The sequence below is a fragment of the Macrosteles quadrilineatus genome, unplaced genomic scaffold (assembly GCF_028750875.1).
Source record: "Macrosteles quadrilineatus isolate MER2022 unplaced genomic scaffold, UCM_ALF_1.0 Scaffold_6__1_contigs__length_79288215, whole genome shotgun sequence".
Taxonomy (NCBI): domain Eukaryota; kingdom Metazoa; phylum Arthropoda; class Insecta; order Hemiptera; family Cicadellidae; genus Macrosteles; species Macrosteles quadrilineatus.
The window spans coordinates 8,927,054-8,954,277 of record NW_026542599.1 but is presented as its reverse complement, the minus strand read 5'-3'; the positions used below and the strand labels follow the sequence as shown (position 1 = coordinate 8,954,277).

General features: G+C 38.9%; 1 protein-coding gene across 2 annotated transcripts; it reads right to left on the bottom strand.

Annotated features, from left to right (window-relative positions):
* Positions 1–521: 521 nt before the first annotated feature.
* On the bottom strand, positions 522–26,560 carry LOC128997000 (uncharacterized). Of its 2 annotated transcripts, none has more exons than XM_054422572.1 (12): positions 26,517–26,560; positions 24,119–24,240; positions 23,800–23,852; positions 22,684–22,747; positions 22,430–22,574; positions 12,108–12,196; positions 11,017–11,202; positions 9,331–9,506; positions 6,618–6,771; positions 5,775–5,958; positions 2,780–3,648; positions 522–1,797 (listed from the first exon to the last, which is right to left on the bottom strand). In XM_054422572.1, the coding sequence occupies exons 2-12, from the start codon at positions 24,209–24,211 to the stop codon at positions 1,726–1,728; spliced, it is 2,085 nt and encodes a 694-aa protein (XP_054278547.1). In that variant the 5' UTR covers positions 24,212–24,240; positions 26,517–26,560; the 3' UTR covers positions 522–1,725. The 2 variants fall into 2 exon arrangements, with proteins under 2 accessions (XP_054278547.1, XP_054278546.1); XM_054422571.1 differs by lacking the exon at positions 26,517–26,560 and adding an exon at positions 26,286–26,494.
* Positions 26,561–27,224: the final 664 nt, after the last annotated feature.

Genomic DNA, 27,224 nt, shown 5'->3' with positions numbered 1-27,224 from the left:
ATACTTTAAAGCCAACAGCGGATGAAAAGTAGAAGTTTACATATCATCTACTTATACGAAAACTTGGATCTCATTTAGATTTCAGTATAATTTGTGGTTATATAATTTCAACATCAAACAACAAAATCACCATTAATAGTGGTATAATAGCACAGTAATATATATAATTTTTTTATGTTTTTTAACAAGGCAAAATAGTTGATAGGCCTAAGGCCTACATCTTTTAAAAATTGCTTCAAACCCGAAACATGCAAAAAGTAAAGTCAATCAATGATCAGGTGATGATATGAAGTCCAGTTGAGAAATATTACTTCTCCGCATTTACACAAAGCCAGATGGCAGGCAGGTTACCTGCCTCAGGTAACTCGAAATACACTAGAGGCAGGTAACCTGCCTGGTAACTTGCCTGTGTAAAAGAGGCCTAACAGCTACTACCCTTGATTGTCTTGACTCTTGGCAAGACTGTAAGAGAAAAAAATAATTGTTAGTTGATCGCAAGGAAAAGTATTTTTAAACGAGTAATAAAGTTTATTAACAACATTATAAATGTTAAAACTTATATAGACAATAGAAGTGATGTAAAATAAATATACAGACACAACAATAATTCAAATCAACACCACAGAAAGAAACTGTACAACAGCAAATATTTTGGAAAACACTGGAGAATACTTACACTTTTGACACCAAACTAAAACACAGGTTAATCATTTGAAGTTTGAAAACTGGAAAAGAATACTGCATGAGGGGTTGAGAAACTTGATTACGGTTTAACTGAAACTCAAATTTTAGAAATTACCTACTTTTTTGACAAAGATTGTTGTTAATGGAATATTTGGTTCGGTAACATTTGTAAAACTGCCTATGGCAAGATTAAAGGTGTATTTTTTATTGCTTAAGCAATACCGTACTTTTAAATTATAAAACTGTCAAAAAAATGTGCCAAAACAACAGCACAGTAAACCAATCAGGCTATAACTTATAGATCTGTATATGTTATCAAATCGGTAACATGTTCAGTATGCCACCATTTTGTTTCTTCAAACGTTGAGAAGCTTACATTTTCACAAAATATTTTCAAAATCTACTTTATAAATTGAAGTTTTACATATTTTGGTACATAATCAGCCAAGTAATATAAAACCAAATGCCAAAACCCCTTTGGGGCATTCTGTACATATCCGAACATCAAACACTAACACCTGTATGAACATGATACGAAGTAGAAATTACCAAGTGATCGATGAAAATATAGGGTGAGTAAATTATTAGGTTATACTTACATAAAATTTGTTACAAAAATAAAAAATCCCACTGAGCTTACATGTCAAACACATTCCTCCTACAACATTCTTGAGTAACTACAGTAGGGTCTGATAATTTTATCCCACCTTTGGTTTGCTGCCTGGTATTAAACATGAACGAACTACAACACAAAACTTCGGTCACAACTTAGGTACGCCAACTGTTCGCTCATCGATCATGTTTTATGATCTACGACGCAACCGAAAAGTACAGTTATTGGCATAACATCCCATGCCTGAAGTTCACAAGTTGTAACAAATTAGATGAAGAGTAGAAATTGTCCTACCACAGTCGCTGCCAGATTCGACTGCTGTTAAGTAAGGAAATCGCAAATCATTGAATCATTTGTCTCAGCAAGCCAGGTTCTTCTTAGTTAGATCAATTGGAGGTTTCAGGTAAGGTTTGTAATCACTTTACCTATTATGTTGGGGGTTCATTATTAGGGTACATCTCCTTCAGAAGTTTCAGTAAAACCTCAAATCTCTGTTGGATCTGAAAAAATAAAACAATAATTAGGTTTTACTTCATACACCATTAGTAAAATACTTATGATCAAAAAGTAAGTACTCTTAAGTAGGCTACTTTATAAAAAAACATTATTTACCAATTAACTTCATTAATTGTTAATTTGTTAATTAACTTTGTCAAACCAATTAATTTAAGTCGTTTATCAATTTAGTCTAGCCACAGTTTAGGAAAATATTGTTTTATTGAGAATTTAGATTGATTTGTGCAAATTTCAGATAGTTTCTAGCACCGGTACTGGTACATAATAGTATATTAATTACATTACTAATCAAGAAAATAGACGTTTACCGGACGAGTACAGTTGTTCTATTTCGTGGGATTAACATACAAGTACGGTAAAGACATTTTGGACGAGAGATGTACAATATATATTGTCAACTACTCTAAACTATAAGTAACAGAGATATTGGACAGAAAAAAAACTAAAAAAAAACAAGTTTATATCTTAAGTTTTGAAAGTTGTTTAGTTCTGGGCGAATTGTTTGCGTTCGAGAGATGTGGCCGCCGCAATGTCGATACTGGTTATTGTTATTAGCTAAATGTATTTTTTTTGTAACGTGTGTAGTGACTATTTTGTTAATAATTAATATTCATTGATGATAAAAGGCATAGTGGATGCCTGAAGATGTCATTGTGTTGACGAAACATGTCACAAATTAGCAGTGAATAGGAAATTTATTTCCACAACTTAACCTCTTTATTAATATTTGAGGTTCCAGTAGTATGAAATATAATTGAATTATTATTTATTTCAATTAAAATGAATTTTTTTTGTAAATTCTCTGATACATTTTTGTGACAGCATATTTTTTTACAATTACAGACCCCTCCCATTGCCTTTGATCACCAGCTGCTACAACATTAAATGAGACAGTTAACCAAAGTCAATATGATATGTTCTTATAGAATAATTATAAACTCCAATAAAAGTTCAATCAATTCTTACCTCTTCCTGTGTGCGGTTTGGTAAATGCAGACTTGCTGTTCTGAATGTCTGCTCGAGTCCACTTTCATGTTGAAAAGTCAACAAGATGATTTTATCCTCTTCTTTTGTCCACTCTTTGAATGAAGAGTCGTCATGACTGGATCCACTTGGCGTTTGAAGATTCACATTTTCTGCACACTGTTCAGCACACACATCAACAATTTCTAAAACTTCTGTTTTAATTTCATAACTTGCTTCACTAAATGGTTGATCAACATTCATTTGCTCCATAACATCATGAGCAGAGCTTACTGACATTGGCTCAACCTTCACAATGTCAATGTCAACTTTCTCTTTAGATGAAGACTCTAACTCAGTCTGTTTAACTTGTTCCACTTTTGTAGTTCCTGCAATCTTATCAGCAGTCTTTGACAAGCTTTCACTTTTTGGATTGTTATCTTCGTTTGGTTTCAATCTTTCCTCGTATATGTCATTTCTTGTTTCACAAATTTCTATTTCACTATGGTCGAAATCATCCACTTCCTCGTCGAAGCTGCATTCCAAATCTTTCGGATTATCTTCAGCTTCAATACTGCTCTCATTTTCAGAATTCGCACCTTTGTTCAAATACTCCTCTTCGTCTTCTTCAGTATTACAATCGTTCTCCAGAACTATTTCATCACAGTCGTGCTCATCAGCGCCCTGTTTTATTTCGCCGTCAACGTTTCCCTGTGGGTTGTTATCTGCTTTTGAGTCAGGCAATGGGAAAATCCCATCTAAAACTTCTTCTTTGTTTTCGATTGTTTCTTTCTTGCTGACTTTTGGTTTTGAGTTGCGAGTCCTGGGTGTTCTCGGAGACTTTTTATTGACTCCACAGTCTTCTTCGGAATCTGAAACAGAATGATATTTTTAACTGTGTAACGTTTATGTAAGGCTTTCCACTCTCGTAGACTTATCATTAAACTTACAACATTGGTTCAAATTCAAAAATATATCCCCATGTACAACCCTAAAGACTAATACATCTCTCGTCTCCAATGGTTAATAACCATCTTAAATTGCTTATACAAACAAAATGGTAATTTATTGATGGTGTGAAACATTTGGCATGATCATCTTGCTACTTGTGAGAGTCTGTCTAAAATGTTACTTCTGGCCAACTAAATGATGTATGCCTGAAATCACACTTTATTTGTATGAGTATTGGCATGTATGCATGGCATGTGTTCACTTCAATGGATGTATTGGAGTATATTTTTTGTTATTTGACTCAGGGCCGGTTCTAGGAATTTTTCAGAGTTAAGCGAACACCCGAATCAGCGCCACTTTGAATTCCCCCCCCCCCCCCAAACCCATGAACATAACTTAACCGTATTTGTGAATTTTTTCCCAATAATTTTGGGAAGAATTTTTTTATAAGTTTAGGTAGAAGAATACTAACTTGCAATAAATGGCTGTTTATTATTCGCAGAAATGTGACATTTATACACTTTTACTCATCATATAAACTATAGCAAAACCAAGGACACACTAAAAAAACAGGCCGTAATGTAATGCTCGTCAAGCATGACGTCACGATAGAAGACGGCAATGACGTAATGTTTGCCGTTTGTGATCAGCTGCTTGTTTTAATCTTTCCTTGGAAAATAAATACCTACGTCATTGCCGTCTTCTATCGTGACTTCTTTGGGCTGACTGGACTCGTCACCAGATGATTTCTACAAAAGTCTACTCATTGATTTGGCTTTTTTTTTCTTCCTCTTCCAAATTCGCCTTACGCTTTCTATGATAAGCGCCAGACGGTTTTTTTTTCTGCCATTGTTTTCATAGTTTCGACTCGCAATATGCTTTACTCATTCATTCAGTTTATACTTTCTTTTTATTTAATGCGCTAATTATAAATTAAACTTAAAACACTCGTAATAATTCGCTTATCAACAATCATGAATCATCAAAACAATGCCAATACACGATACCGATACGGTATAGGCCTACGCACGATTACTAGAAAAATACCGGTATGGATCATAAACATAAACAAATGACGTTTTTGGCCCGAAAATAAACATTATTTAACATTGCTTAAATGGAACTGCCAAAACATGTGTTCAATGCTATTAGTATAGGATTCGGGCCAACAACGTCATTTGTTTATGTTTATGATCCATACCGGTATTTTTCTAGTAATCGTGGGCCTACGTATACAACTAAAAGAGTGCAATACAACGTAGTGCTCTGCTCTAGGATCAGAGGCAGAAAGGAGTGAAAGAAAGGGGAAGTTTCTTGTTGTGACAAGTGGCGCTGCGCGCTTGCTTATCTCGAGCATGAGCGATTCGTGAAATGAAACCCATAGGTGCCGCGCTGGCGCTGACGCTGCCGACTGCCGAGCGTCAGCTCAGTTCAAATAGAAACTGCAAATGGCATTGAGCCCTTGAGTTGTAGTGCTGTACAAATATACACAATTTTCAAGTGCTGTTGGTACAAACAGAATAAATGCCTTTATTGTGGTGCTTTGAATACCTACTTGAACTCTGAGCAAAAATAAACAAAAATACGTTGTTCACGTAAAAATAAATGTTCCGTTGGCGCCACGGCGCCACTTTTTCGTGGCGCCATATGCGGCCGCGTAGTTCGCGTATGGGTTAAACCGGCCCTGATTTGACTTGGGCATGGAAGAGAGCGTGATTAGTTTAAAGTCATAAAATTATTATTAAAATTATCATTATTTGTTATTGGACAAATCATGACCATTGAAATTGTTTTGTAATAAAAATAGATAAAATAGTACAATAACTATGGCCATGGGGCATAATCTGGTTTAGTGGTTCGGGACTTCGGTCCTCAAAGTTCCAGGTTCAAATCCTGTCAATCACCAATGGATTTTATCCAAGTGATAAAGCCACGACCCTCTAACCTAGCCTGAAGTAATAAGAATATGATTCCGGTATAGAGCCTAGTGTCCTATAAAAGTGAAAGTTGAAGAAAATAGCACTTTTTAAGGAGCTGATTAACCAACCTGCATTTGGTTTATTGTCGAAAAGGCCAGGAGAATGTGTTGTTTTAGGCACCAATCGTCGTCTGCTCCGTGATTTCTCTGCTTCCTCCCATTTGAGCAGATCCAGATGTTTCTTGTCCTTGAACTCGATCATGGCTGGCCGCAGAGATTTTCCACACTGCATGTATACTCTTCCATTCAGATACTGTCGATAATATTGGTGTGAACGTTTTGATATGCAGACAAAACTAAAGCGTGTTTCAACCAATGGATGATTACTTTGTGATGAGTGAGATACCTTGTGTACTGTCTAAAATCAGCTGTTAATTTATCGAGGGAAATTTATGAAGAGCCCAATAATTAAGATTGACTGTTACCAGTTTGAACAATTATAAATGAAACATTACACTCAAATAGCCAACCAATGTTAACAGCCATTTTGTTATCTGTTGACTTACAAAGTAAAATTAACTCCCTCTCATTTAGTTCAGACTTTGGGTAGTTTGGACAACTATCTGCATGACTCACACACACTTGGGCTTTTCATTAAGACTAGAATAGAACCAGCTGATCTTGATTGGTGACAAAGCTTTACAAGATAACCACACCGATTTCACATTCTTTTCCCTATCTTACTCGGTTTATTAAGTTATACAATTTAGGCTTAATAAAACGCTATATACTAAATTCTCTAACATTTTTATCACAAATTAATTATGACAACCCCCCCACCATGGCATTTGGGGTTGTATATCAATCTATTTAGTAACAAGACTTACAGTAGGCCTAATTGTAATAATGACAATAATAGCAAACCAATTTCTGCAGAACACACATCATTTAACTAACTCTGACTGATTTTACCTTAATGCCGCAAGCAAAACAGTGCCGAGTCTGAGCCTGATGACAGCTGCAGATGCATTTATCAGTGCCGTAAGGGTCGGCAAGATCAGGTACGATGATCGTCTCACACTCTGATTCTTCCTTGGTGTCAGCTTGTTCAAAATCTGTCATTAGGCTGTTGAGCAAAAAGTCAATAACATTTAGGCAGTAAAAATGTTGAAAATCAACAAGGAATAAGCTACCTCAAATTCTGCCAATTAATACATACTACTGCAGTGATAGGTCATTCAAGGCTAGATCTATGCTCATTTGTAGAGGCTTAGGCGATCAGAACTCAGAAGTGTGACTTACAAGTCACAATCACGAGGAATGGGATTGGAGAGGTACTAGTTGCATTTATGTTATAAAATAACCTAACAATCAATTCAGGGTGCTCAATACTTATTCTGTATAACCTATTAAGTTTAAAATTGTAACTTTTTGAAACCAGCTGGAAAAATAAGTTACCTACTCACCAAGAATTTTAACTTCATCCGAGGGTAGAAATGAATGTTTCCCATTTTTGTGCTCAAACCATAAAATTTTTGAAATTTCTTTCTAATATATTTTGGGGAGCTTAAAAAACAAATAATTCATAATACTGAAGCGTTGTTATATACCAAATGGTTACAGAAAAATTCAAAAAACTATAAATTTAAAATTCTCTTATTATATTTATGGAGAATAAAATTTTTTATTTGTTAAATAACTAGTCCAGAAACCAGAAACGCTACAACCAGAAAATGAAGCTGATGACTAAGTATATGATCAGGGGGTGTATAGGATCAACATTTGGGGATCCTTATATATAATACGTGAAGGCGATTTCTACAAAACACTACTCCTCCGTTAATAATGGACGGATTTTTACAAACAACGTGTCAAAATAAAGTATTTTTTGTGTAGACGCCCCCTTTCACAAATTCGTGTAATGAACATGCTCGGGCTTTGCCCCACAGGCCATCAAAGTTGGAGTTTTTCCCATAAGATTAACATGGGGGAATCTAAATATTTAATTGGAAACTTTGTCCCCACTAATTTGAGAAAACGGGTGGGCGTAGAAACTTGGTATAGGTGTCCAAAGAAAGGTCTTGGTCTGTAGATGGGTTATCAAAAGAAAACCTAAGCAAAATCCCTTAGGGCTCTGCCCCAGAATACTTTAAAGATCCCTCCACAGAGTTGTTTACATTTTGGCCATGTGAATAATACTTTTTAATGAAACAGCTGTTGATTTTAAAATTGTATTTCAAACAACACACATATATTGGGAGTTACTGAATTCTACCAAATAATTATTTGCAATGTTATTTTCTGATTTTAAAATTGGGTTTCTTCTTTATCATGTAATGTTTTGCAATATGACGTTCCATTACGAAATCAGTGGAAAATCCTTTTATCACAGAAATTCTTAAATCATTTCTTATTGAACTATCTTATATCTATTGTACGGGTTGGTGTCTGCCTTTTTCACCCCTTTTGCCTACATTTTATCATATTATTCTACACATATAAAATATTTATGTAGAAATATCTGCTCTTATCGTGTCTAATAAAATCCAATTATAGAAACCTTGCCTAAAATGGTACCCATCTTGACAAATTATTTGCACCTGCCTATATTACGAACTTTGGCGCACTGGGTCGGTAACATTATTGAAAATAACACGACATTTTGGCTCTAAAATATGGTACAAAGAGAAAATACTATTTAAGCATCTACTGTCATTAAAGAAAGGTCATAGGCTATTCCTTTTAAACTAGATCACATAATCCTTTATAAGATACGTTGATTAACAATATGTTAACGTCAATATATACATAACAGCCAATTTACAGTATTTTTGCTTTTTGAAAATGTCCCATTGCTATGTCATTTGTATTATTTGTTGCCAATGAAGCCGCAAGACCATATGAACTAGGAGGCCCCTAACAGTTCAAGAATAAAAGCCAACTTCACTTCAAGTATTCCACAACACCTAACATTCCGTAGAGAGATTATATTGACAACTTAATGTTATTGATAAGGCTGAGACAACTAACTGACATCCCCCATGTCAAGGAATTCCAGCTTTAACAGTAACCCCACAATCAATTTATCAAAACTATGCTAGAGGGTTATTCATTGGCACAGAAGTACGATATAAACTGATGCGACGTGACGAAGGAAAAATCAAACTTGCACTGTAACGGATATACCTCCCTTTGAAGTTAGAATATGTCTTCCCAAATAATATTTCCTTTTGAAATAAAATCATATTACACTGATGAAATCACGGAAGTGTTTAACTACAAAAGATTCACCAATACGATTTTAATATTAATTAAAGGTTCTTCCAAAGGAAGAGATGCCATATAACATACTAATAATAACTCCGATGACGTATGGTATGGGAAATATTTTATTCATTGAATGATCAACCAAATTTGGCCACTAACGCAATTAATATCATTATTGTTTTTACACTTATTACTCTTTAACCAATGCTAAATGCTCAAAATATATATATTTCACCCAATTTATCGCAGTTAGATGAATTAACGTAAGCTTTGAAAGTAACCGTCGATTTCGACGAGTTTCACCTAGTTGTATAGGATAGGGGTTGTATGATCAGCTAAGTATAGAACTGCGGGACTTGGCCAACCACCCAATTTCTCCCTTCCCCTATCCTACCCTCAGGTCCCTCTTTTCCCCCACCTGTCAGGTGGCCTCTCTCCAGGAAGTAGGCCCAAGAACAAGTTGGTCAGTAAGGGGCTGGACTTGATCAGAGGTAGAATACTCTCCTTAACATCGATCAATGTAACGTTCTGCCTCGATGTGAGAGACTCTAGAGCTGTGTGAACTTGTCGCACTTGACGCTTCATCAAGAGAATCTGTCAACAAATGCTGAGTGTAATGACACACAGAAAGTAGAGCCTTTTACCTAGTATAATCTGTAGGATTCAACCAAATCAAATTGTTGCAGAAAGCATGTTAATAAACAATTTTTGTTATCGCAACGGGCTTACTTGAATATAAAAGAGTCCAATCTGGCACTAGGCCACAATACAAAAGCTTTACACACAAAAAAATATAATATTTCACTGCCGAATCGAAGATACCTACCCCTCTTCGTTTGAATATTCTATGGTTAAAAATGCTGTCAGTAATGGTGAAATATCCTAATTTTTGTGTATAGTATAAAGCTTTTGTGTTTCTTGTGCAATGTAGGACAAGAAGCATTTAGGTTAGCCTGTTTTCCTAACAAATATCCTTAAAACAAAAGGCCCTTGTTCGATATGTTACATCCTCAACCCTTAACCCTTAAATTAATAAGCTAACTTAAACCTCAAAATGTTATCCTCTTTCAGACAAGATCACACCACTTATCCTACACTCATATTTGGCTTAAATTACGCACATAATGGCGTCCCCATCTTAAATAATTGATATAATTGGTATCAGATTAAAGTATTAGAATGGTCAATGACAATACCTTGCCACACATGTTGCGACAGTCCAAACAATATTCCTGCTGTGCTCAACATTTCACTCTTTTTAGTCTTTTTTATTGAAAAATCTCATTGAACTTTGTACATGTAAATTATTGCCATGGCATGAGGAATGGACAAATCCATGTCAGAGCATTGACACCTACAGCTTAACAACTGTTTGCATGATGTGCGCATGTTACATCATAATAGGTTCTAAAGGAAGTCAATTTGATTTAAAGAATGACCTTAACTTTTGTCCATTTGGTGAACTTCTAAGAAACACAAGGCACCACAAAATTAGAAGTATTAAGGCAAATGCCTTCCGAAAAAGATATAGTACATGGGAAGTGCTTGAAGAAGTACATTGTCTTTCCTCTGGCGGAAGCACTAGAAGAGTGGATATTTTGTTGATTGAAAGATAAACAAACAAAGGGATAATTCTTAATCCAATAATTTGATATGAAATCAACCTAATTAAGTAAATGAGGAAAAGAAATAAATTTATGAATCAACCTTGGAATATTTCAAGCAAAATTTCAAAAATATAGGTGATTGTATTGTATATTGGCTCTAGAGGAACATTATCAAAATGTTTTGTGAAATTTTGGAAAAATATGATTTTGACAGATCCTTTTGAAAATTACTATACTTGAAACATTAATAGGTTCATTGACCATAATGAGAAATCATTTATAAGGCAAACATAAAAATTAATCAGTCTTATAGCTGTTATAATCCTTCAATATTTTAAGTGTATATTTTTTCTGTGTCATTGGCAAACTTATTTTTTAAGACAGACATGTTTATTTTTATTAATAAATTGTTTTCTCTCTGTATAGCTCTTTGAAATACAGCAGTTTAGTATAGTCAGGTGTTATAAGCAATAAACTATATACTACTGGTAACTTACGTTGAGTTTGCGAAAGAACTCGGTCATCTTGTCGAGACTGAAGAAGTCCATGACTCTGTTGACCTCGAGTGCTTGGTGAGGCAAGAGGAACTTGAGGAACTCATCAATCAGGTCAGTGTGAGAACTCAGGAGAATTTCCATCTTGCGGTAGAGTTCCACAGGCTTCCTTTCACCCTCTGGTTTTTCCTATAGCGAATTTGACTTTAAAATCAATCAATCAATCAATCAATCAATCAATCAATCAATGAGATGGGAACGCCACCTAGGTGCGTATTTTAACCCAAATATGAGTGAAGGATGATTGTAGATGGTGTGTGATGACCTGTGTAGCTTTGTTACTGACTAAGATCAGCTGTTTCATTAGTCAGGATCATTTATTTAAAGCCCAATGATCAGGAACAGCTGGGTCCAGTTTCAAACCATCAAAAAGCTACTTACATTTCTCAGGATCGAACCGGCGACCTTTCGATTACTAGGCGAGCACTATAACCACTCAGCTATCCAGCCAGTGTAATAAATAGTAAAAAGAATACAAAAAGCCTAAAACTCATTTTCATAGCCCCAGGATTGCGTTTAGATGACAAATAATACCTAAACGTGTCTCGTCAGACAATTCATGACGTGTAGTATCAAACGTGCTACATATGTTCTGGCGGTTATTTAAATAACACAGCCAAGTGGATCTTTTTGTTAGCCTGACGATGGTGGAGTTATTTAAATAACCACCGAAACATATGTAGCACGTTTGATACTACATATCATGAATTGTCTGACGGGGTACATTTAGCTATTATTTGTCACAAAAAGCTTTATGTGAAGTTTAATTATCGTAATATCATATAATAAGCTGATCTGTTAAATTTTGTTAATGTATTTTTATCATGTAGAGATAAGTATAATTACTGGGTATTTACCCGGTCCACATCCCTATGGCACAACCCTATTCTTTATTTAGGATCGAATGTGAAGAAAGGAACCAAAGTTAATTGTACGGTTTTTAAGGAATCAATATTCAAAGAAAAGGGATTCTAATGTACAACATGAACATTGAAAACAATATAATACTCAAAACTAGATGACGATTTTCTTACCTCGAAACTGACAAGTTCTTGGACGAACTGTGCCCATTTTTCATCATCCAGACGAGTTTTGACTTTTTGAAAATAAGCTTCAGCAAAACCTAAAACAAAAACAAAATAATCTCAATAATAGTTGAATAGCAATGACATGAATTGTCTCTTACTTATTTGTTAAATGTCGGTGAGTGACACTAATCCAAAGGGTTGCTGCGTTTTTTTAGGCAAATAAGAGTAAAAATTAGTGTAAGATAAATTATGACAGCTGTGTTACTGACAAGGATAAAATGTTTATAGAACAAGAATAATTTATTAAAAGCCTAATGACCAAGGAAAGTTGGGCCCAGTTTCAAGACATCAAGGAATGCTAGGTGAACCAGCGATCAACTGAATATTGGATGAACAGTGATCTATGGTGTGAAAATATTACGGATTGAAACACATTAAACTTTTCAATACCCCGTCGCAGCAAACCTGCATACTAAGCGAATTTCCATTTACCCGGCTTGATTTCTACTAAAATATTCCCTATAAATTTTCAGATTTATTTCCTATTTAAATAACATTAATTTTAGTGAGTGGTTAGGTTTGCTGCTACGGGGAAGATGTTAAGGTGTGTTTTTTCAAATGAAATATTGATAGCTTAGTATGAAATAAACCAAATTGCCAAATTTGATTAAAATATATCTATAAACAAGCAAACTAGAACAGTTTTATTTATTCTCCATAAGAATAACATGGGAATTTTAAATTTACAATTTTTTTTAATTTTCTCCGTAGTCAATGAACATTCAAAAACACTTCAATATACCAAATTATTTGTTTTTTTAAGCTCTTCAAAATAAAACCCCCCATAACCCCTGATCCCATGGTCCGATTATGCTGGTTCGCGAACTCGTTCGAATAAATGTAGGTTTACATGTTTGTACCAAATTTCATCAAAATCGGATCAATTTTGCTCGAGTTATCGCGCTAACGGACACATATATAAATATATATATATATATATATATATATATATAATTTCATCAAAATCGGATCAATTTTGCTCGAGTTATCGCGCTAACGGACACAAATATAAATATATATATATATATATGAATTTGAACGGATGGTGTTTTTGGCCTCTGGGGACCTCAAAACGAAAAAGTAAATCGGTCCCGGGTCTAGGTCTTACCATGAGACCTACGGTAATAGCTTATTCCCTATATGGGAAATTCGCTAAAAACTAACTAAAACTTGCTACGGGCACAAAGACAATTGAAATATACTATATTTCATCAGTAAATTGACTCTTTTAGCCTCAAGTATAAGCAACAAAGCAAAGAGTAAAAGAAGGTGAAAGACAGTTCTTCCAAATGAACCCTCAATACATCATCATTTACATGCACTTGAAATGTTATTACTGACAAATCCTGTTTCAGGTTAGGCTATTTTAGGTTGGGTTAACAATTGAGGCATAAAGCATAACCTAAAACTTAGATTGTGTAGGCCTGTTACAACTTATAGCCTATAGTTGTAAAGAATTAAAGGAAAAATACAAAACAGTACGGCTGACCCTGACTTCAGCTAATTCATTTCCCTAGGGATAAAAGAGCCACTTTGGTCTTGGAAAGCTTATGTTGAAAACAGCTGTTTTCGCTATAATACGACAGAAAGGTGTTTGGACAACCTTAAATGCGACTATCCGCAGTACTATCCTGATAATTAGACCAATTCGTATATACAAAAAAAAAAGGAAAAAATGTGGTTCGGATCCACTAGCCTACAAACTGTAGGTCCCTTAGTTGCCATTAGCTGTATGGGCTATTAATTAACAGCTGTGTCTAAGGAATATGTAGGCCTTAGAAACTAACAAGACTACAAGATCGCGCCACTCATCCTACACTCATCTCCATTCATACTTGGCTTAAAATACCTACTTTGTATGGTCACCATTATGCACATTATATTATGGTACGTTTAGCCATAGGGTATGGCTACATAAGTTGGTTTTACCACTATAAAGGTAATTTTGAGTTTGGATCCAAAAGACTTAGACTTAATTTCAATTCTAAAATTTATAAAAGTAATTTGTAACGACCCAAAACCCGTAAAGGGGTAAAAACCCGATTTTTAAAAGTTTCATATTAAATATTATAATTGTCTACGTTCGGGGTAAGCCGCGCCCGCGTTGTCAGCGGCATCGTAGGGGCAATGGTCCTACGTCATCGCAGAGGGGAGGGCGTTAGTTACCTACCCCGCCGCCAGGGGCGATGGCGAAGAAGGGCCAGAAGAGCAGACCTCACGGTCAGTCGTCCACCCGCTACCGAACCGTCAGTACGCTTGCTGTTTGGAGACAATCCAACAGTCTATAACCTCCTAAATTCTGGTCAATTAAAGATTTCCCCCGTTCCTGGTAGAATCATAAGTCATCAGGTTAGTGTACTACCGAATTTATTTTGTTTAATCTCATTTTTAGAGAAGTTTTATTATTTTTATTTTACTGTGCCGCAGTCGCGCGCACCCCGCACGCTTTTTCACGTACGAGCACACTACCTTTTGTCTTAAACCAGCTTCGGAAATCAGTTAAGTTGCCGGAACGGTTTACGTACGACTTACCCCGTTACCCCGGACCGTCCTACGTAAATTTGGTTTAAAAACCCCGTATCGACTCTGGTGATCGACCGAGTCTAATTTTCCCGACAAGTTTACTTTGGTGATTACCAAGTATAACGACCGGATCACGTTTTAGTTCAGTTTCTAATTAATTAGGCTTATTCGCATTTCGATAGGTTATTCAAAATTCTAAATTTAACTTTACATATTTTTCGAGTGGCTATGATGAGCACTTGTTGAAGGTAAGCTTAACATTGTAAGCATTATTGTTGTAATTAATATTCTGAGCCAATAAACTCGAAACGATAATTAATTAACGAACACGTTAGAGTCCTGGACTATCTCATAGTAGGCTAAGCTATCTGGACAGATTTAAGGTGTGACAGAATTTCAGGTGAGACGACAATTACGTACTTTAAAATCTCAATTTTGTCTCTCAACCCGAAATTTCGTCATATCAAATGGCGATCCGAACAGGGACTATTGAATGTTAAATATATTTTTATGGCGCCCGAAGGCATAGTCGATAATTAATTGTTTTGGCTCAGAATTTAATAAATATTACACATACGAACATTACCATAATCAGTGTTGTGTACGAGACGTTACAGTGGAATATTGGTTGTATACCGTAGAACTAGATACGATTAAACGTCAGTACTGTTGTTTAACGTACTACGTTTGTGTAATAGAATTACAGGATATTTATTGGAATTTAATTGACTTCGAACTTAACCGTTTATACACCGTGTTTATCTGTACCATTGTTTATACATTTCCTCTGATAATTTATTATTATTCGATTATAATTATTTAAGTAGGAAATAGTTAACACTGCCTTTCGATTTAATTAAGAATATTCTGTAAGAATTGTTCTGCATCAAGAAGTCTAGTCGACCTGTTAGTTCACTAGTGTTGCGCTTGCCTATTGTTCTCTGTATGAATGGGCAAGAGATAAGAGCGGCCCGATCAGCTGTTTGATAACGGTTTGTTATTGGAGTTTCCCCGTAGTTCTTTCAATTCTAGTGGGCTTATTTCTGACAATATTTACATCCATTGCATTGCGTAATATTTATAACGAAATTGACGCGCTTTAAATATTTGGGATCAGAACTGTTTTATAATAATATTGTTGATTAACATATTGTTATACTTCTGGTTGTCCTAATACTTAACAGCAATTAGAATACCCCAGTTTTATTGTATTGTAATACAATATTGTTACACACAGGAAATAACATTGTTTAATATAATAATACAGGATTATTATATTTTGGATTGAGACTAAATACGACGGTTTACGTATACGTTAGTGATATAATAATATTGTTGGTTAACATATTATTGTATTGCTCAGTAACAATTAGTTCACAACGATCATTAGGCTAACGTATTATCGGAACTTTGTTTACTTTTTTTCGATTGTAAACATTGATTGTAGGGGTATTGTATCAGTGGTTTAAATATTATACTGAACATTTGCGATTAGCGACGAGCCTTACGACAGTTACACAGTCTTTTACGTATTTTTTCGACAACAACCATTATCGTCGACTGTTGTATTTCCTAATAATAATTTAAAAATGACACCTTGGGAATTATTTTTGCGCCTTTGGACTTATCTTTTCCCAGTTATGTATGTGCTGACTCCAGATGAATCCGGGAAAAGGCCCTCGCGCAAAAACAATGACCCGCCGCCAACTGCTACCGCTACCGCCGTCACTACCGCTCCCACCGTCACAACCGCTCCCGCTGTTACTACCGCTCCCGCCGTTACCATCACACCCGCCGTTACCACCGCTCCCACCGTTACCACTACAGCTGCCGTTACCACTTCAACGTTTGTCGCTACAGCAACCACCGCTGCTACTGCTGTTACCACCCGTGGGTCTACGGAATCGTCCGTGCCGCGCACACCGTTTGACGATCCGCGCGTCGGGTGGATTTATAGACTGAGCAAAGAGGAGCTGCAGAACGAGATGAGTAAATACGGCCTTTCTACGGCAGGTACGGCTGAGGAACTTAGGAAGAGTTTTGTGGATTTTTGGCGATCGCCATTCTCCGCAATTACCCGTACCGAACCCTACCGGACCGTTGACCCTCCACGCACTCTTAATATCCCGCCGGCGAATTACGGGTTGGAATACGCGTCTAAGGACAAGTTAGGCGTACATACCGCCCTCGACGAACGTGACAGTGTACGGGAGATACTTGGGTTGTCACCGAATGCGGACTCTACGCTAGTGAGACGGGTCCTAGCCTCAATGGTGAATACCTTGAGGTCAAACGACGCGACTCCCACGGGACACTACGCGACCGACACGGTTCCCGCTCACGCCGCACCCCCTACCACGAATTATGCCGATCTGTGCTACGGTGCGGTACCACGTCCTAACGCCTCGGCAACTCGCGAGTTGCGAGATGCCGATCCATCGAGCCACGCTGGCCCCTCAGGCCGCCAATCGCTAGACGGAGCCTCCATTTACAACGTCGTTCGTAAGTGGAACCTTCGTTTTGACGGTCGCAAAGACCCGGTATCGTTCCTGGAACGCTTGGGGGAGCTAATGGAGGCGTATTCCTTAGCCCCAGACCAGGTCTTCAGGGCTCTGCCGGAACTGTTGACTAGTAACGCCTTGTTATGGTACCGCAATAACCGGGAAGCGTGGGCCGATTTCCAGGATTTTCGTAGCCATTTCGAAATCCAATATCTACCTCTCGGTTATCGCCGTAACTTGGACGAAGAGATTCGTAAGCGGACACAGGGTGACCAAGAGCCGTTTAGAGATTTTGTAGTCGCGTTAAGCACGCTAATTCGAAGGAGAGGATCCATTTCGTCCCACGATAAGATTGACTTGATTTATACGAATATGCGACCCGAATACAAGCTTATGGTTCGACGCCAGGACTGCTTGACTCTGACCGAACTGATTAAGCGTGCCGAGGAGTACGAGTCCTACGTTAGGGATAAGAGCACGTTTCGTCCACCACCCCCTCCGGCTATCTCTCTCATTCCTGAAACCGCGTATCACGGGCGAAGGCGTTCTGAACGTCCGGTCGATAACGCCGCAGTCACTGCTGAGCCACCACGCGAACCGAGCTCCCGGACCTACCCGCAGCACCAAAGGTACGACCGCGCGCGGCAAGGACCGAGTTCGCCACCCAAGGCACAAACCCTATCCGTGCCCAACTCCCACACGAGTGTGAGAGGGGTGGCACTGGAGAAAACCGTCCACGTCAACAACCAGTACGTTTGCTGGAATTGTGACCGTACGGGACACTTGTTCCGCGACTGCCCCGAACCAAGAACATGGAAGTGTTTTTATTGCAAAACCAAAGGCGTCTCGACCGCAAAATGCAATTGTAAGGCGGGAAACGCACACAGGATTCAGCTAAGGAGGGGGAGGCTGAGTCCAAATCCCCGATCCGGACCACAACCCCCCAAGAATGGAGCGCGTGGCTCCAACGAATAAAAGATTTTCCTGTCTCGACCAATCACGATGTTGTTTCCCTCGATACAAGACCCTTCGTAACCGTAGAAATTTTCAGTCGACCGTTTAGGGCACTCGTGGATACCGGCGCCATGGTCAGCCTCATTGGTGACCGTCTCGCAACGTTTTTACAATCCCGAGGGGTCCCGCCTATAGACAGCGATGTCGATATAAGAATGGCGAATGGCATGCTGTCTCACATCACGACTGGATACCGAGTTCGCGGGTTATTCGGCGAACTCGAATACGAATGGGACGCGTTGCATGTGACGGGATTGGCTTGCGATTTAGTCTTAGGAATATCGCAAGTTAACGACCTCGGCTTGGTGCGATTTGAACTCACTGTAGAACGAGGTCCTGGAGAATGTTCCGGACCCACCGACGACGTAGCTGCAGTGAGTAGGCTGTCGGTTGATCAGAGCGCGCGACTAGAGACGTTTCTAGCTAACGAACTCGCGCTCTTCGATAAGGTCAGTGGCAAAACCCACCTTATAGAGCACGTGATAACTCTTAAGGAGGGTGCCGAACCGGTGAAACAGCGATCGTACCCCCGTAATCCGGCAATGCAGGATATTATTAAGAAAGAAGTCGAGACCATGCTTGAGGATGGGGTTATCGAGCCTGCGAATAGCCCCTGGAGCTCTAACATCGTGATGGTTAAGAAATCTTCCGGCGGGCTGCGACCTTGTGTAGATTTGCGACGAGTTAACGAAGCCTCGGTGCGTGACGCATATCCTTTGCCCCGAATAAATTTTATCTTGGAGAAATTAAGGACGGCAAAGTTTATCAGCACCCTCGACTTGAAGCAGGGCTATTGGCAAGTTCCTCTCTCGGAGAATAGTAGGCCAATCACTGCTTTTACCGTGCCTGGACTTGGTGTTTACCAGTTCACCGTGATGCCGTTTGGCCTCCATTCCGCTGGTGCTACGTTCCAACGACTCCTAGACCGAGTGATAGGCCCGGAACTTGAGCCCTACGCGTTCGCCTACCTCGACGATTTAGTTCTGGTATCTACTACTTTCGACAAACACCTTGACCTGCTACAGGAGGTATTCGGTAGGCTAAGAAACGCCGGATTACGACTAAACCCGGAGAAATGCAACTTCTGTAAGACGGAACTACGATACCTCGGACATATAGTGAATGATCAGGGCATAGGCACCGATCCCGAGAAGGTAGCTGCCATCAAACACTTCCCCCGACCTATCAACGTCAAAACCCTGCGGAGCTTCCTTGGTTTAGCCTCCTGGTATAGACGTTTCGTCCGTGATTTTGCCGCCACTTCTCGACCTTTGACTCAACTTTTACGCAAAGATTGTAAGTGGAATTGGGACACAGAGCAGGAGCGGGCTTTTGAATCTCTGAAAGACAAGCTCGTTACCGCACCGATACTTGCGTGCCCCGATTTCTCAAAAACGTTCGTCTTGCAAGTTGACGCTTCCGATTACGGTCTAGGCGCGGCGCTCACTCAGGACAACGACGGGAAGGAAGCTGTAGTAGCGTATGCCAGTCGTCTTCTCACTAATCAGGAGAAGAACTACTCTACGACCGAGAAAGAGTGCCTGGCACTCGTATGGGCAGCGAAGAAGTTTAGGCCGTACCTCGAAGGTTACCGGTTCGTAGCCGTCACCGATCACGTGGCTCTCAAATGGTTGTTGCGACATCCCGAGCCAACCGGACGGCTAGCGCGCTGGATAATGGAGTTACAGCAACACGACTTCGAAGTTAAGTACCGCAAGGGGACCCTTAACCGTGTTGCTGATGCCTTATCCCGTCAACCGAACGTCCCGGTAACCCCCGACGTGAACGTCACGTCAGCCGAAGGTCGAGGCGGTACGGAAGCCTCTAGCGACGCCGCACCCTCTTCACGTGACGACTGGGTAGCCGTCCTGTCGAGTAAAGTTAGGGCGAACCCTACAAAGTACCGGCATTACAACGTTCGAGGGGACAAACTTTATAAAACGAAGACCAATAAGGGCAACGGGGAATTGAGCTGGAAGTTATGCGTTCCAGAGGACCTGCAGGCCGAAGTTCTGCGCAAGACCCACGACCTGGCGATAGCCGGTCATCTCGGGGTCAAGAAAACCTTGGCGCGTGTGAACGAGAGATATTTTTGGCCTGGCTGGAGGAAATCCGTCAAGGCATACGTACGTTCCTGCCGAAAGTGTCAAGCACACAAGGTCCCTCAAGATAAGCCGGCCGGACAGATGTATTACCGTAACCCTAAGGGCCCGTGGCATGTTATTTCCACCGACTTGATGGGCCCGCTGCCTCGTTCGAAGAGCGGAAACACATTTATTCTGGCTTTCCAAGACGTATTTAGCAAGTGGACGGAGATGTGCCCTATTAGATCGGCTACCGCTAAGAACGTAGCGTCCAAGTTTAGGGAGCGAATTCTCCTGCGATATGGGTCTCCAGAAGTCTTACTTTGCGATAACGGGGTCCAGTTTGTGTCGAAAGTGTTTAGAGACTTGGCTGAGGATTGGCGCATCGAATTTCGCAACACGGCGCCTTACTCCCCTCAGTCGAACCCCATCGAGCGCCAGAATCGCGTGATCAAGACCATGGTGTCGCAGTACGTGGGCGAAGACCATCGCACTTGGGACACGCATCTGTCAGAGTTTCAGTTCGCGTTAAACTCGGCGATTCATGATTCGACTGGATACTCTCCGGCGGTCCTATTGCTGGGCAGACAGCTGCGCCCACCGCGAGCCCTGGCAGATTCCCACCTGGGTCTAGCCGAAGCGTCCGTCGACGAGTCGTTGGAGGATATCCACGACCAGCGTCAAGCGTGGTTCCGCCATATCTACGACAAATGCCGTAAGAATCTGGAGGCTGCTTTCCGGCGACAGGCCAACTACTACAACCTACGACGCAGGCCCGCAAATTTTAACGTAGGTGACGTGGTGCTACGCAGAATGCGCACGCTCTCCTCGGCCGCTGATTCCATCGTAGGCAAGTTGGCACCGAAATTCCGAGGACCATGCACTATCCGAGGGCGGATTGGGGCAAATCTATACTCCGTCTCAGACCCCTCCAGCAGATCTTACGTGACGGTCCATGCAAAAGATATAAAGCCGTTTGTCGAGCGCTAGAGTAAGAAGATTTTTTAGTTTCAGTTTTGTTTTGTTTACGCTCAAGTGAGCTTCGCGGCAGACGCCGACAATACCCTAGGTTTGGGTATTCTTTTTTTTTCTTTTTTTTCCGTTTTTCTTTTTTTTTCTCTGCGAAGTAAGAAGGGGGTGTAACGACCCAAAACCCGTAAAGGGGTAAAAACCCGATTTTTAAAAGTTTCATATTAAATATTATAATTGTCTACGTTCGGGGTAAGCCGCGCCCGCGTTGTCAGCGGCATCGTAGGGGCAATGGTCCTACGTCATCGCAGAGGGGAGGGCGTTAGTTACCTACCCCGCCGCCAGGGGCGATGGCGAAGAAGGGCCAGAAGAGCAGACCTCACGGTCAGTCGTCCACCCGCTACCGAACCGTCAGTACGCTTGCTGTTTGGAGACAATCCAACAGTCTATAACCTCCTAAATTCTGGTCAATTAAAGATTTCCCCCGTTCCTGGTAGAATCATAAGTCATCAGGTTAGTGTACTACCGAATTTATTTTGTTTAATCTCATTTTTAGAGAAGTTTTATTATTTTTATTTTACTGTGCCGCAGTCGCGCGCACCCCGCACGCTTTTTCACGTACGAGCACACTACCTTTTGTCTTAAACCAGCTTCGGAAATCAGTTAAGTTGCCGGAACGGTTTACGTACGACTTACCCCGTTACCCCGGACCGTCCTACGTAAATTTGGTTTAAAAACCCCGTATCGACTCTGGTGATCGACCGAGTCTAATTTTCCCGACAAGTTTACTTTGGTGATTACCAAGTATAACGACCGGATCACGTTTTAGTTCAGTTTCTAATTAATTAGGCTTATTCGCATTTCGATAGGTTATTCAAAATTCTAAATTTAACTTTACATATTTTTCGAGTGGCTATGATGAGCACTTGTTGAAGGTAAGCTTAGTTAACATTGTAAGCATTATTGTTGTAATTAATATTCTGAGCCAATAAACTCGAAACGATAATTAATTAACGAACACGTTAGAGTCCTGGACTATCTCATAGTAGGCTAAGCTATCTGGACAGATTTAAGGTGTGACAGAATTTCAGGTGAGACGACAATTACGTACTTTAAAATCTCAATTTTGTCTCTCAACCCGAAATTTCGTCATAAATTACTAATGAAGTATACTTACTTTGAGCTGATGCATCAAGCAAGTCCCCATTCTCTACCGCCAGTGCAGCCAAGATTTTCTTATGTTGCTTTTTCTTTTTCTTCTTTTGCGCTGAAGTTGGCTCGGTAGATGGTCTTTTTTCTGCTGTTCGGGCCTTTTCCTGCGCCTAAAAACATATTTAAATAAAAATATTGATTGAACGTAAAATGTGTTATCAAAGAGATTTTGCAATTAATTGTCTTACTGATGAAAGGTTCAAGAAATCTTGTCCTTACCTGTTCCTCATCCTGTGTTTGAATAGGTACAACACTGCTGGGTTCAGGAGTATTGTTGGGTGCCCTGTAAACATAATTTTCAATTCAAGTATTTCTCTCATAATAATCACTTCTTATTATAAACCATTTTATCAGTTCTAACCTATACCTAAATAGGTATGGGCTAGGGGTAGGTTGGTAAACCTATTTTTATGGATATATTAACAGATAGTAAGCACACTGAGATGCGGTAAGTGATAGCCGTAAAAACCTCTCTTCTTTGTTTAGTGGATCACACTTTCATTTTAGGTAGTCACTTTGGTGGTCTTAATCATTTTGAAAAAAAGGTTTCTTTTACTATCCCTCCAAAACTTTCTTGAAATCGTCTTTCATAATCATTAAGGTACTCATCGTTTAAACTCATGAATATTTGGAGCACTCAAAGACCATAAAAAAGGACAATTTTAGACTGCTTGGGAGAATTAGAGATCCACAAATCAATAAAGAATGAGCAACATAATTTAAATCAAAGATCCTCTATTAAATCCAACATAATCTATGACACAGTGATTATAGGACAACAATACCACAAGCATTCAATAAATAACAGGAGTGGAGCAAGGACACCTCAGCGACCCCGTCTTATTGTAGTCTCTGATACAGTCATCTACCACATCTTAGTGCCACATCTTAGTGTCCTGTACTGACCAGCTGTAAATATTTGTACAATAGTCCTGCGGTGTTTTGATGTTTTACTCATATTTTTGTTTGTGTTTTTGTGTTCACCGATGACCTCAACTTGAGTGATATGACATCTGAAGAAGCCTGATGATGAGATTTTAATCTAGAAACCGGTTGGCATAAACGTAGGATTAACGACAAGCAGGTAAATTAAACAATTTAACTCTAAATAAATAAATATCTCTTTATTCCAATTGTTACATTAATTTTATTCAGCGTAGCTACTGAACAGCTGACTTTTTCAAACTAAATTGCACTGTTAAAAGAATCAGTACACATTAGAAGTCTTAAATTCTCCCTGCAAGTTATCCTGGGCTACAAAGCACAATGAAACCATTAATTACATCATTAATTTTAAACATACTAATATGTATGAGTTTTAAGCAGAATACTCACGAGCTTGGCAAGGAACTGTTGATATGGTTTTGGTTTATCTCACCGTTTTCAACCTGAAAGAATGTTACCGGTAATCATTCAATAATAGGGTCCTATTAACACAAAAACAAATATACTTAGAGTAAAATATGAATTTACGCTTTCATTTCCTTGTCTCCAACACTCTCAAATTGTCTATGTCAAAATGTTTATTGTCTATGTTTTAAGTGTGCACAGTAAGAGGGATAGTTGGTTTTTGAACAAAGATATAGAATCTACACAGTGTAGCATACAAGTTTTACAATTTAAAAGGCTAACCTAAGTAATCAAATCAGCTTACCGGAATAACAGTTGGTGAATCATCACTGCTTGAACTTGAGTCATCCCCTAACTCCCTGATTGGAGTCATCAACGATGGCATGCTCGGCAGCATCTTGGCACAGTATTGCCAACCTTATTTGACTAAAGAACAAATTATATTTGGTTAGTAAGTAGGTAGCCTAAATCAAGTGAATAAGTAGTTATTGCACATAATCCTACATTTATTTCACTTTTATGAAGGCTGCCTATAAATTTGTGTGTCTTCATTAAGCTAGTATCACGACCCAGCAAGCTGGACTTCAAATTTTAGACTAACACTGTGTTTTCTACTTAATTCACTACCATGTTATTGTTTAACAAGTTCCTGCCCCCTGCAAAAATTAGTTTCATCACATTAGGCAAAAAAAAACTATCATTGAAATCTGTTCCAAATTGGTGTGTATGCAAAGTAGTGTTCAAGTAAGTAAGTCAGTATACTCACCAGGGTAGGCTATATATAGGCCTTACTTAAGTTATATATGCCTACATAGAATAAAATAGTCGATAGCTGCGCCTGACACAAGTTAAGCTCTATCCTAGTTGATGAGTCTAGACCATATTCTATTCCACTATAAACTGTAGGTCCCTTAGTTGCCACTGGCTGTATGGGCTGAATTAACTGTGTCCGCCGGTCGATCCTAATATTGCTGTGTCCTATTACAGGAGATGCATTTCGGCAGAATAAATTGCCATCATTAGTCCTAATATAAGTACTTGATCTTCCCCATTGGGTGCGTCTTGAAGTTTTGATACACGTACACGAACTTAAATACATCACGATTAAAACATAAAAATACACGGTAGGTCTACTTTTATTTGAGCTATGGCGGACATGTAGACGCGCGTCGGTCGTGTGTTGAGTCTCGACCAATAGGACACAGCAATATTAGGATCGACCGGCGGACACAGGTAATTTAACCTTTTGTTGAATGTCATACCGATCCGGAACAACAACAAACAACATAAAATGAAAATGTATGGGCTGTTAATTAACAGTCTTTTAAGGAACATGTCGGCCTTAGTCACTAACAAGACTACAAGATCGCGCCACTCGGCTGCACTTTACTTTACGTCCTACACTCATTCTAATGAAAATATCGGTTATTCGATTGTTTCATTCGATATATCGTTTGGTTAGTTAGGTTAATTAACCTTACTTAACTAACCAAACGATATAACTTATCGAATAATCGATATATCGATCGATATTTTCATTCGAATGAGTGTAGGACGTAAAGTAAAGTGCAGCCCGCCACTCAACCTACACTCATATTTGGGTTAAAATACACAAATAGTGGCGTCCCCATCTTAAATAATTGATACAATTGATAATTGGGTACTAGGCTACATACCGGTATTTGAGGATGGTAGCTAAGTTTAGTCTGATCCTGAGAAAAGCCATAGGGCCTAGTAGCTTTTTAGTGGTTTTATCTCATTGATATTATATTATTTCTAATTCGATAGTTTCAATAGATATTAGCAAAGCCCAGTCGTACCCAGACGAGGTCTAAACACGGGTACAGTTGACACTTCTTGACAGTTTCTTAACTGGGCTATGCTAATATCGATTGAAACTATCAAATTGAAAATATCGATTAATAATTGATAAGTTTGGTTGGTTAGGTTAGGTTATGATAGTTTAATTATATAACTTAATAGATATATTTTAAAATATTGATTAATATTTTCAATTTGATAGTTTCAATCTATATTAGCGTAGCCCAGTTATGAAACTGTACCCGGTAAAATGTCTTTTTGTCATTACTTACTTAAGGCTACTCCCAATTGGAAGACTTTAACTTACAATACAGCATCGAAGATTTAGAAATCCCATTTCCTACTTAGCCTAGGCCTATGAAATTAGTTAGCTTGTTAGCTAAAATGTGGTTAAAAATGTAGGCGTCCTACACAAGTGGTGTAAATACTTAAAAAATCTATTATAAAATAAAACTATCATAACCTAACCTAACCAACCAAACTTGCTGATGGTGAAAAAATCGCATGAAGGTTTACTAATCGAACCAATAGTTTCAATCGATATTAGCGTAGCCCAGTTAAGAAACTGTCCCCAAAAGTTAAATTAGGCCTAGGCCTACATTTTAGTTATACTAATTTAGGCCTAAATAATAATTTCTAACTCAACTAACTTGTAGGTTTAGAGAATCACTGAGGTTACACAAGGTATTGTCACATTATCAGTAATGTCTGAAGACTGGGCCTGGGCCCATTTCGTTGCACTAAGTTATTTGGCTAGAGTAACTTAAACTTACGGTAGGTTTATTTTATAATTATTAGGAGGTTGCAGAAATTTTGTGTTTGCTAACGCCTATTAATTTCCCAACGGAGACGAACAACCATAACGTCCAAAACAAAAATACCTTATTATTCAACACTCAACAGTGACAGTGACAGTAGTTTTTGTTATGTTTGTTTAATTTTTGTTTGATGATTTCTTCTTGTTTATTTTGATATTTCATTCCATTTGAAAGCTGACTTGATTGATTTGTAATACTGCCATAGAGAAAAAAAACTGTACAGTACTTTTCACCCTATTACTGTTGATTATAGAACATTACGTTGAATTAAACATTAATACTATAGGTAGCTTAGTAAATGTAATCTTGTTAAAGAGGTTAATTTATATTTTATTCAATTATTTGAGACAGTGACGCACTCTGAGGTAGGCTATGAGGTGCATTTTTTAATATTGCATTATCTTATCCTCTGTCTCTCCATTGACTAAATAGGCTATAGCACCTATAATCAATGGTCTCTCCCTACTATTTCTCTCAACGACTTTCTCACTTCGAGTCGATGGATGATTGGGCGCGTTCTGGGAACATGTACCGGTAATCCTCCTAGGTACCGGTGCATGTTCCCAGGAGGGCCAGAACGCGCTCATTGATCTGCATTCTGTCTGCCTGCGGAGTGCGGAGTGCGGCTTTGAGTCAACCACTGTCCGTCCCGTCCAGTCTCCAGTCCCAGTCTCCAGTCCAGTCCAGTCTCCAGTCCACTAACCACACTTCTCAAAATCGCACCTGTCAGTCAGTGTCAGTGTCAGAATCAGAATCACCCTTCACACTTTG

Bases quoted from the DNA above. Each gene is read 5' to 3' on its own strand.
- LOC128997000 (XM_054422572.1), bottom strand. From the start codon at position 24,211: ATGCTGCCGAGCATGCCATCGTTGATGACTCCAATCAGGGAGTTAGGG. The intron at 22,575-22,683 runs GTAAGGACAAGA...ATATGTTTTTAG, and splicing joins AAACACAGGATGAGGAACAG to GCGCAGGAAAAGGCCCGAAC. The intron at 6,772-9,330 runs GTGGGGGAAAAG...TTTGCTCAACAG, and splicing joins GGAGAGAGGCCACCTGACAG to CCTAATGACAGATTTTGAAC.